At 36.4% G+C, this 12,256-nt stretch overlaps 1 protein-coding gene across 1 annotated transcript in view; it reads right to left on the bottom strand.

The window, feature by feature from the left end:
* smchd1 (structural maintenance of chromosomes flexible hinge domain containing 1) overlaps positions 1 to 12,256 on the bottom strand; it is a 59,698-nt gene that overhangs the window by 20,666 nt on the left and 26,776 nt on the right. The window contains exons 23-33 of the mRNA XM_088643438.1: positions 10,608 to 10,747; positions 9,158 to 9,292; positions 8,666 to 8,893; positions 8,244 to 8,392; positions 3,750 to 3,838; positions 3,426 to 3,544; positions 3,018 to 3,182; positions 2,407 to 2,532; positions 2,160 to 2,239; positions 1,661 to 1,818; positions 374 to 489 (exon numbers count right to left, since the gene is read on the bottom strand). Of these exons, the coding sequence (XP_088499564.1) occupies positions 374 to 489; positions 1,661 to 1,818; positions 2,160 to 2,239; positions 2,407 to 2,532; positions 3,018 to 3,182; positions 3,426 to 3,544; positions 3,750 to 3,838; positions 8,244 to 8,392; positions 8,666 to 8,893; positions 9,158 to 9,292; positions 10,608 to 10,747 (1,505 nt within the window). The remainder of the gene's footprint in view (positions 1 to 373; positions 490 to 1,660; positions 1,819 to 2,159; positions 2,240 to 2,406; positions 2,533 to 3,017; positions 3,183 to 3,425; positions 3,545 to 3,749; positions 3,839 to 8,243; positions 8,393 to 8,665; positions 8,894 to 9,157; positions 9,293 to 10,607; positions 10,748 to 12,256) is intronic.

Below are 12,256 nucleotides of genomic sequence, written 5' to 3'. Positions count from 1 at the left end.
AAATACTAGGTGTCTGCATCTATTCATAATCTAGTGCATCAATGTAATAGCTTGTTTATAATAGTTTCAACACCTCTTTCATGTAATTTTCACATACAGATTTTTTTTCTGCCTCAGTATGTACAAGCTTATCTTTTAAAATGAAATTTCTAAGTGCGATTCACATTAATAAAGACAGGATCAAGAGATCTCATCTAAGAATATGAATGATATTCATAAGGCTAAACACTACCAACCTTACCCAGGAGGATAAGTGAGAGTGAGAACTTCCCCTTGTCAAGCCAAGCATTAAAGGACAAGTATTATTTACATAATACCACTGGAGACATGGTCTTACAAGGATAGATATCAAGAACTTTATTTTCCAACTTACGCTTTCTGGAGGCAGCATGCCTGGACCTTGTCCTTTCCACATATACATTAGCATCATAGCCGGATTTAAATTTCTCATGGGTTTGCCAACTTCTGACAGGACAGTCACAGTAAACACTATAGAGTTTATGAATGAGAAATTGAGCAAAGATGAGAGTTTTCTTTTGATGGATATCTGGAAAGATCACCGAGCACTTTTCTCTATTTTCTTGTGCTGCACCTTTTGAAAATGTATATCTTGGTGTCACAATTAACCACTTGATCACTTGGAGGAAAACAACTGCTGAACCTATTTATAAAATCCAGGCAGTAAAGGCTTCTGGTGGCTATCTACCTCTACTAGGTTGGATGCTACAGTATCTCTAATGACTGGATTACAGGACTTTTACTGTCTCCCACACAAATTAACCCGTCATTCCACGCCAACTTGCCTAGGTTCTGAACCTGGTCTCTGAAGAACACGAAGATTGACCAGGCATATGATATCAGTCACAGTCTGGACAAAACCAAATGAACAGAAAGGCAGTAGGAATGAAGGCAGCATTTATTGCTTCTCTTCTCTGTGGTCCTGCTGCTCTCACCCAATGTCTTTTGGGTTTTGTTTCACCTGATTTCTCAGGTACCAAAATATTAATTGAAATAATTTGTAACATTGAAATGAATGAGTCCTAAAACGTTGATGTTGGGTTGTTTAGAAAATTCTACAACAAAAAGATTGAAAACTAATTTTTCTGAGCAAATAAGTCTGGGTTAGATGATTCTTAACTTTTAATACTATACTACAGAGTTAATGTATAATATATTAAACAGCAGTCCAGTGTGTCCCTGTACACAACCAGGGAGGAAGCCTGTGCTGCCTGATAAGTGCACTTAAGGTACTTACATAGTACAAATAATGATTACTCTCAAGAAAGGAGTTTCCTTTTTCCAAATTATGGAAACAGTTTTAATGTACAGTCCTTTCTATTAATGCAACTCCACCCACCAAATATGACTCACTAGTAATAAAGCGTTTTAAAATGAATTTTACTGTCAAAAGAAAGCCTGGAAAATACTGCCCTGGTTGGCAAGACATTTTGGGATGAAAGAGTATTATGAGGAGAAATGTTCCAACCAGTAGTACAGTACTTTAAAGTTATTAATTGGGCCTCATGCTTTTGAAATGTATGTAAATCGCTGAAGAGAAAAATGGTAAAATGTTACCATTTACCAGTTACTTAACAAAATTAGCAATGAATGTAATGTACTATACTTGGGACAGAAAACATAGAGCAAGAGGTATCAGTACCTGTTAAAAAGCCTCCTGCAGGAAAAACTGCATTTTTATTAAAGTCTACCAAAATCTCAACAGGTTTGTTAGGATCCGGAAGGACATTCAGCTTCACTACTGGACCTTCTAAAGTGGTTTTATTGAATTTGCCCTTAAACTGAATGTTGTACACTCCCCTGAAAAGAGAAAAACAAACATTAACTTAAGCAATTAATACATTTTATGCACAAATTAAGAAAAATATCTAGGTTGTTAAAACAGAATATTGAACTGAAATGTAAAAGGGGCACAGCAAATGAAACCACAGGTAACCAATGAAAGGAAACAACAATCCACCCGAATATTTTACATAACTGCAGTTCCTTCTAATTAATGTTGCATGGATGCACACATTACTTTCACTGCCTACCCTGCTATTTTAAGTGGTCTCCAACTAGGAGCAAAATATTCTAGTTAATATTCGATTACAAACAATATATTAGTAAGTATTAGGTCTGTAAAACGGTACTGTACTTACTTCAGTGCAGAAACCCGACACACTGGAAAAGTTGCTGTACCATTCTTGTCAACATGTAGTGCCTGTGGCATAGGTGTCATCTAAACAGAGCAAAAAACTCTTACCCATGTTTCTTTTTAGATAATGGTCCAGGTAACAATGCTTTTAACTTCGTAAAAATATTTTAATCATTGCTAAAATTATTTTTTGCACTGAATTATCAATGTTTCTACCAGTGTTCTTAAGACTGGCGTTTTTTTTTACCAACCTGTAAGGAAGCATCTTTTATAAGTGCTATTCTGACTTGTGGGTCAGATGTTAGGTTTCCCCACTGATCACACAACTGTACAACAAATGGCTTCTCTAGTTCTTTCCCATTAAACACAGTCAGGGTCTGTAGGAAGAAAAAAATCAATATTTTGTAATCTGTTTATTTTAACATTGCAATTTCTCTTCAAAGGCATTGGCTACACACCAACCAATAATAAAAATCAGTATAAGCTAACTTTTCCTTTTTAAAGAAAAGTGCTTTCTGATGTATAAATCTAGCAATTAATCTTATCTATTTAGTGATCATTATTTCCAAGAGGTACACTGGTTGCTCTTATTCACTCGCCTGTGAAATTTGCTCCATTACAAGTCAAACAGGACGAGGTCTGAAAACCGGCAAGCTCACTTTCTGATATATGTAATTTAAATGTATGACGACAGTGTTGCAGGTTATGACTATTTGGAAAATTAAACTATCTACATATTGCATTTCTGATTATACTATTTCCTTAAATTAAATATTTAAGGATTTTGTTTTCAATAATCCCACCTAACTGTATTCAAGATAAAGAAAAATAATGGAATGAAGAAGAAAAAGGAAAACATTACATTGTCTAACTGTAGCCCTTCAAGTTTCAGCTGTGCTGGGGGTCCAGCAGTCAAGTTAATCCGAATGTATTCTACAAAGTCTCGCCAAGCAAAACATAGCTCTCTTTGTCCAGGGGCACCAGGAACAAATTTTATTCCCTGGACTACAACTCCTTCCACGTTTTCCTAGGTTCATGAAAAAGAGAGACAAAATAATCAGCACTCATGACAGTATTTTATAATGCAAATCACAATAATATTTAACAACAGCACTTGCTGATAAAGGATATTTATATAAAGCACAATTTGTGTGCTTTGAAAATTGTATTTCTATTAAAGTCTCCAAACACAAAAAGCATGAGAAAAAAAGAACAAGCAGATGTGTCGAATAAAATTATGGAACATCTAACAAGATATTCCATACTTTACCTGCCAGGTAATTTTTAAGTTGGACTTGTCAAGCCCCTCTGAAGAAACACCAATTGAACCCACAGTGGATGATGTCCATGTGTTTGTTTTATTCCCATACTGATCTGTAACTTCCAAATCTGAAGAAAACAAGGAAACCCCATCACTTATTCCTATTAAAATGTTCAAACCTCACAAATACCTGGTTTACTTACGATCAAATTATTATATTTGTTGGGATAAGCAATGCAAGACAATTTGAAAAACAGTTGAAAACTAATGGGCAAGAGGTGGAAGTACAGTATGTCTTCAACATTCCTACAGGGTTTTAACACATTTACTTACGAATCTCTCCATTCAGCTCTTCACCCATCTGTACTGAGCACACACCCTTCAGTGTAGCTTTTATACGCTTTGGCTCATCTGGAAGAGGCCTAACAAAAAAGAGAAAAGCTTAAAAACAGAGAATGCAGATGTTTCTCAGCATAAGTTCACATTCTACTGCTGGCTCATCCAATAAATCAAATAGAGAAAGACAAAGTGCTCAATTGCTCCATTGTAAGCAATACTATCAGTTAAATCTCTAAAGACCTTCCATACAGCTGTGGATAAATAATGGCATCCTACAACTGAAAATATGTATTAACTTAAATAGCTATGATGCAACTATTTAAGATTATTAAATAAAGTGGAAATTATGATAATCTAGAAAACTAATTTAAGATTAGTCAAGCTGTGGACTTGAAGATAGAACTGTTTCAATTAATGTATCTTTCCATATACAGCACTAAAACGTAATCCTAACGATCACTGGTACACATTTTTAAAGTCGGTATGTTCTCTTCTTTTGGCAATTTTTCACCTACACCTAATATTAACAGTGTGATATGTCTGGCAATATATGTACAGTTCCATAATACAGTGTACTTCAAACAATTTATGGCCAGTTTACTTAGATTGAATATCTTAACATCTACTACTTGTAACTGGTTAGTGAGAGCTGATAGGAGAGCAATACGCATTGCAAACGTAAAAAGGGTTTTGTACAGAGCCTAGAAAATCATAAATGCACATTCTTCCAGATGAGCAATACACCCTTCACATTAAATGGCTTTGTGAAAAGATAAAAGAAAATATAAGTGAGAAGACAGACAAACATTTTTATGTGCAAGTAAACCACACACTTACTACAAGTGAAACAGCATTACAGACAGCTCAAAATATGCGCGAGACAATCAACGAAACATTTTTAAGTGCGAGTAAAGGACTGTATGCACTCGGCACCATAATAACAGCATAACAGAGATTAAGAAAACACTTTGATAAAATAGACAAATGCATTTTCATGTGAGAGTTAAATCATGTACTTTACCAATATGAAACAGCATTATTAGAGAGGTAAAGAAACATGTGTGTGATTACAAAACACACATTCACGTGGGAAAGTCAAGACAGGTCCAGGTGCAGAGAACGCAGCCTGTAGCGCCAGCTCATTAGCTATCAGAACATAAAAAGGGAGTAAAAACAGACAAAAAAAGGAGTATGGTCGGATCCAAGGAGAACCCAAGAGGAAAAACCAGTAGCCAGCTATCTGGCACTGGCTAGCCAATATGAAAATCTACTTGCCTCTCCGTTACAAGAACAGACTGTTTTAAATATAGGCAATTCCTTGGGTTGTCTACTCTGCGTAGGCAGGGTTTGAGGCAATATATAGGGTAGAGAGGGAGGCTGGCATCCTTCAACTGAGCTCTTAAGGGTTGAGAGCTATGGTAGACAGCAGCCTTTAGTCGGAAGCTGCCAAGTTAGACCCTGGAATTATACAGTATGAAGAAGCTGTCTTGTAAGGTAAAAGAGACAGCAGCTGGCCTATCATGTTTGGGTTAGGTACTAGATAACATCAGGAGGAGTAATAGCAGTTAAGCAGTAGCAGACGCAGATGCAGCGGTGTCAGGTCCACTGGTAAGGTAAAGCAGATGGTAGAGCGGACTTGGGAAAATGGGATCAAACAGGAGAGGGATTACACTGCTACTTCTGGGGCTAAAGATGACAGACGGGGGTTCATTTTCTTTCTTGCACACTGCAAGCCATAGCTTAACAACGCTGGGTTATAAATACTGAAGGGGAAAGGGACAAACTAACAGGATTGGTTATCAGAAATAAAAACAGTTATAAATCCTGGATGGGATTTAACAGATTCCTCAGTAGGAGAGTAACAAGATCAAGGTTCTCTGGCAGGCAGGTAAAACCAAAGTTGCAAACTACATAGAGAGTTTGCAGGGAGTGAAATAAAAGATAGGTCTCCTGTATTACGCTCAAGGTGGAGAGACACTGGAAAGAAGATCCAGGAGGATGGACTAAAGTAGCATAGTAAAGAAATGGGGGAGTAGCAAAGGTGAGCTCTACCCAGAACTCTGAATGCCTTATTCGACACATCTGCTTGTACTAAATACTAAGTAAGTAAAGGAAAAACAGCTATTTAAGTGGATCCATCTTCGAGCCAACAGATAAGTGCTAAACTGACTGTGGAATACATGCGCAAGATAGTGAATGAAAAAGCTTTTCAAGATAAAGGTCAAGCTGAGCTCCAGGGTTAAGCTCCAAGGAGGGGAAATGATAACCAACCGCTCTCAGAGAAGATTATGCACAGTAACATCTGGCAGGTTCTCTCTTCCTTACTGTATATACATTCCCTCAAGTTAGGGGAAGCTGTGTATCCAGTGTTGGGAGTGAACGAGCTCTGGGAAAAGGCTAGAGACTTGAAGGTATAGTCTCACCAGAGCTGTGTAGCTACAGGACCATAAAAAAAAGAAACCCAGCCAAAGGTCAGAAAAATGCAACAGATCTACAAAGTCATATCAGACAGCTACAAACCTCTGAGCACACGGTACAGAGGACTGCTTTCGGCTCACAGGCAAGCAATAAAAACATAAACAAATCTTACTACAGAAGTTTTTTTTATATACAGTTAGTATAGAAGGTATTGACTCCCCTTGGACCTCTACCATGTTTTGCAGTGTTAAAACGTCAAACTAAAACATATTTGAACAGGACTTTTGCATGATTAATGAAGCATACTTAACATTTGGATGGGGCATAATTATGTTATTGTAAAAGAAACTTTTATGAAAAACAGAAAACGGAAAAATCCAGCTTGGACTAGAATTCACCCCCCTGAGACTTTAAGCATTTAATATTTAGTTGCTCCTCTTCGGCAGCAGTTACAGCCCCAAGACTTTTTACATCTTGTGGGTTTCATTTTCACCCACTCTGCTCCAGCTGTTGTAGGTTACTGGGGGAGCAGTAGTGTACAGCAATATTCAGTTCCTGCCACAGATTTTCTATGGGATTGAAGTCTGGATGTTGACTGTACCACTCAAGGTCTTCCACTTTCTGCTTTTTAAGCCAGTCAGGGGTTGCTCTGCTTTGGGTTGGGTCATTGTCCTGATGAAAAATATGTCTTTGGCCCGGTTTTAAATCTTTTGCAGACTATTCCAGGTTTTGCTCCAGGATCTGCCTATATTTTCCTCCATCCATTCTGCCTTGAATTTTGACAAGCCTACCAGTCCCTGCTGATGAAAAGCAACCCCACAACAACATTATGCTGCCACCATGCTTCAATATGAGTATGGTGTTTTGTGAGTGATGAGCAGTGTCCTTCTTCCACCAGCCATAAAACTTGATATTAAGGCCAAATGTGTCTCATAACACCACAAAGTCATTGTTTTTTCCCCGACAGAGGATCCTACTGTACATACCTTTTTGTGTATTCGAGACAGGATTTTGTGTGAACTTTTTTCAAATTTGTGAAGCACTTGAGCTGTTTTCGACTCATTCATAGTTTCTCCCAATCATGAGACATTGTAAGTCTCAGGGAGTGGTTTTGGGCCTCAAGACTGCTTCTTTGACCAATGTTTTGGAGTTTTGGAGGTAGACCCAATAGTTGAAGATTCAGAGTAGTTTTATACGCCCTCCACTTCCTGATAATTGATTCACTGTGCTCGGTGAGATACTCAGTACTTCTGAAACCTTTTTATATCCTTCGCCTGACTTGTGACTGTCCACAGGTCTGTTCTTTAGTTGTTGAGTAAGCTCCTTTGCTCTCATATTGCTTTGTATGCAATGTCCAATCGTGGAAACTCACACAGACATGTATTTAACCTTACAAAAACAGATGTGCCCAATCCGAAAGCTTAACCACTTTCAACGCAATGTTTCCAGTCAACATATTGTGCAAATTCTGAAGGCAACTAGTAGCTCATTAAGGAGTTTTAATGCTAAGGGGGTGAATACTTTTCCAACAAAGATTTTTAGGGTTATTAATTTTAACTATTTTTAGCTCCACAATTTTAACACATTGATATTGTAGAGGATGTTGTATGGACCAAAAGAGAAAATATGTAAGCCCATCAATTTTTGGGTTGTAACACAACAATACTCAATACTTTCTACACCCACTGTACAAACACACAAACTAAATCCTTAACCAAGGTAAGAAAACAACACTCACTTTACCAGAAAAGGCTCTAATACACCAACACTAGGCGGTTACATAAATGCTGTTAGAATACTAACAGCAATCTAATAAGGTTCAATATAAAAATATAAAATTAAACAGGTTTCCTTTGTTTCTAAACAATAAAACTGATTACAGCTTATTGTACCATAACAAACATGAAAGCTCTTTGGATAAGCGCCTGCAATACACATGGTAGTATTTAAAGCTTTTCATGATCATGTTTTGTGTTATGAAAAAGCATTTATGCAATTAATTTCTCAATGAAAAACTACGTGGGACCAACGTATTCATGAATGAAAGAATATTATCATTAATAAACGTACTTGACAGTAAAAGAACTTTCCAGAGACACATGCTCATCCTGAAATGACACCTGGCAGTACCGCAGCTCTTTCACAGAATTAGGCACTTTCACATCTGGTAGAATTCCTTGGACCAGATCTTCTCTCTTCACCTTAGGTGTCCAGTTAACCTACAATATCACAATGTTGCCAAGTAGAACAAGGGCACAGTTAAAAGATGACATTTGTACTCCTCAATCAAGACACTCATTGATTCCCCCCTCCAAAAGCAGAGGAATTGATGATATCATCTTCTTGCACATAAATTTTCCTGTACTTCTACGGTTATAAAAACTTGGGATTACTTTTCAAAAAAGCAAACCAAAACATCACCCGAGTCTCTCATCAGGCCTCTAAAGTAGACATCAGTGCAACTGAGAAAGAATTTCATGTTCTCTGCCAACCTTAATATTTTGTGCTAGAGCAGCAGTGATGGGGATTTCCCGGTTTCCTTCATCATACATTCTGAAGATGAGATTTTGCAGAGTGTCCCCTGCAGTCCAACTGATGTCATCCTGCTGTTTTAGCTGGGTTGCCCTCTCACCATCCAGACTGAAGATTTCTAATCTGGCCACACGTGTACTCGGGATGAGCTTCAGTGTCTTTTCTACTGCTTCAATGTTTTTGCAGCTCTATTAAAAGAAAAAGTTTTTTTTTTACATCGTCTCTGAGAATATTAATGCCCGTGTCAGTTTTAAAATATTGCTCTGAAGGGATGTTCATAAATATCCCTCCAAAAGAAAGGACATTCTAATTAAAATTCAGTATTTTTCAATGATGAAATGCAACAAAAAAATAGCACCAGTCATTTCAGTAAATATTATTTGTAAAAGGTAATTATACTGCAAAATAAAACAGAAAAAACAAGGGTGTAAACACATTTCATAAGTACTTACTGGTATTTCAATTTTTGCCTTTATGGTCTGATCCTTCTTGATGTTCTTTACATGCAAAGCTGGGCCTGTTAATACTCCTATGCCGGTGTGGCTACAGTCTACTGTATAAACTGGCAAGTTTGGAACACCCAAGAACTGTGTAGACACAAAAATGACATTGTAATAAAATATGAAACAAAGGTATTAGATAAATTCAGTAACAACAGATTCTAGCTACCCATTTAAAAAACACGATTCATTGTGAGCATTCTTGTATTCAACAAAGTAACCTGAACATCTGAGTAGCTTCAGCAAATGAAGATTCAAAATTTTAATCTTCCAATGAATTTGATTAAACAGTGTATAAAACATTACTATATAAAACATATACTAGTGAAACATCCTCTGCAAATGATCTCCAGATGTCAGAAGCCTGTTACTTCAAGCTATGCTTGCTCAAGATTATTTGCGTGCCAGTTTTGTGATGCTATACATCTTAGAGTAAGAAATCATGTTATTCCTAAAGATGAAAATCTATAACGATAAACATGTGATGCAAGAGTAAAGGCCCAATATATTATGAAAACTTCCAATTGAGACTTTTAATTTTCTTTAAATTATATATAATAAATACTCTTTTTAATACATATAATTAAGAATCACTAACTGTTTACTCCATCAAATCAGAAACACATCGGTACCAAATCTCTGAATTAAGTTAATTTACATTACGTGTTCAGTAATTGTTCAAATTTATTACAGATAACTTTTCTTGCAGAATAAGGTCTTTTATAGGAACTTTATAGGAACTGTTTATTTAGCAGTAGAAAGGGCATCTGACTAAATGGATGAGAAAAGCATACTGTAACTATGAGGAAGGAAAAGGCTTTCATGCAAGTTGAAAAAAACTATATCCTTTGCTGTTTAAAAGAAAAGGCTGGATGAGATTGTTAAATTAATTACTCATACCAACTAACCAAAGAGGCTAGATGAACTGAATGGTCTTCTCTTGTTTAAAATCTCTCTTATGTTATTCATAAAATCACTGCAGTTTTACTACCCTACATTTTACTTGCTTTCTCATGTGATCAGAACTTCAGTTTCTATCATCATGTTTTCCATCACTTCAGAGCATCCTGGAACATAAGACTTGTTCAATTTGAACATCTGTTGAAACTTCTGTAGACGTTGATACAATTAGAATATTTTGTATCAATTAAAATATTTTTCATAGCTTTAAAGCTTATTGTGTATTTTTAAACCATAAATCAAAATAATTTCACCTAATCTGGATTGTATAGATTTAAATATTTAAACATTTACGTTTCCTGCAACATGCCTTTTTATATTAAAGCAAATGAAATAAGTTCAGAGTCCTAAATGTCTTACATTAGGTTTTTGGAAAACTGCTTGCACATGAATTATTGACTAAAATGCTGACTGTATTTATGTCAGCAACTTGTAATTTTACCTTGCAATGGACTATCAATTTTGGCTGAGCTGTGATGTTCCCTGCATCATCAAGCACTTCCACATGGAAAGGAAAAGAGGCTCCATTTTCTACAACAAGCTTTTGGGAATCAGGTTTAACCTTCAGCGAATGTGGGGGACCTAGGAATAAACAAAAAAGTCTGAAAATTGATATATATACAACCGGATCAGTCAACATGCACATCTAGATATGCAGTACCTGGTAGATACCTGCTGCTTTTGTAATATTATACTGAGCTGGCAATTGGAGTGTGGAAAACACCTTTTGGGTCCCCTTTGAAAAATGTTAGTTTGACAAGATTTCTGGTTCTGTACAAGGATATTGCCATGTAGTATTATCTACAATGTCACCAGGAAAATGCTGGCATTTACAGCTGCACAGCAGCTGGGTTACATTCATCTCAGGTAACAGACACTTTACAGGTCTCAAAACAGCATTTTTACTGTGGCCCATAAAAACAAGATATTTCCCCTCTTTTAAGATTAAAACCACCTGTAGGAATGCTGTAAATCTATAGTAACATTGTAAAAATTCATCCAAAAAGCAGTTTACCTTCAAAAAATGGAGTATACTAATTTAAAAATAAACGTAAATTCACAAAAATTGTAACAAGCTTATATAACGGACAAAATGAATCACTGCAGGTGTTTAAAGGGGAAAAAAAAGGAATAACACTTTCCGGCAAAAACATACAGCCTCTGCAGGTGTGACAGTGATTAATGTATAGCAATAAAATCAAGGTTCTAACTGAAAAGTCTGATCCAGCAATAGAAATAATACCACAATAGTTATGATAATGATATATGCATTGGCTTTTAACTGACAGTTTGATCCTTCAGACTGTTTAAATTATTCGGCATTTATCCAGAGTGTCTTACTTTTGTACCCATTCAAACAGCAGGGAATTTTAAGGAATAACCCAAATCTTTCCAGTTACAATCACAGAGACCTAACCACTACTCCACACTAGATAAGAAGCTTTTCTTTCCATTAGAAGCAGAACTTTAATTAGCCTATTGATACTTCTAATATAACAACTATTTAGTGATAGTTGTGCATTAAGGCTTGACTGTATAGAATTGATTATATCTGAACAAAAACATATCCAACCAACACATTAATGACAGCACAGCTATCAGCAAATCTCATGCATCTTTCTCAATTTAGATGGCTAAATGTAAATGTACTTTTTGAGACTCTTACTAGCAAACTCATGGCAAAAGCCCTCCCTTCAATAGCAGGTGGAACCTTGAAGTGTAGACAATGTCAGTCTAGACTATGTACTTTGCCAGCAGTGACTAACAACTGGTTGAGTGCCATGAGTGCCTTTTGGGGAAACTTAGTCAATTTTCAGCACTGCCAATGAGAGCTGTAATACACAACTTATGCTAGACTCCGCTCTACCTAGTGCAAAGTCTCAATGGAAAGTATGGATACTCCCCTGCCCAACACTGTTATGAGTATTGCAGCTGTCACATTTTTTAAATTAAAAAAAATCGGTGATCCTTCAATCCTTAAATAATTTGACTTTTTCCCCCCATTGTTTCCAGTTCACAAATGAATGGCGGCTACACCACAACTCTTAATACCTTCCAGCACCATATTATGGTACATTATAGGCTAAACTT

Source organism: Lepisosteus platostomus, chromosome 8 (assembly GCF_059453375.1).
Source record: "Lepisosteus platostomus isolate fLepPlt1 chromosome 8, fLepPlt1.hap1, whole genome shotgun sequence".
NCBI classification, from domain to species: domain Eukaryota; kingdom Metazoa; phylum Chordata; class Actinopteri; order Semionotiformes; family Lepisosteidae; genus Lepisosteus; species Lepisosteus platostomus.
Note: the sequence above shows the minus strand (reverse complement) of the source record. Positions and strands in the feature narration are given on the sequence as shown.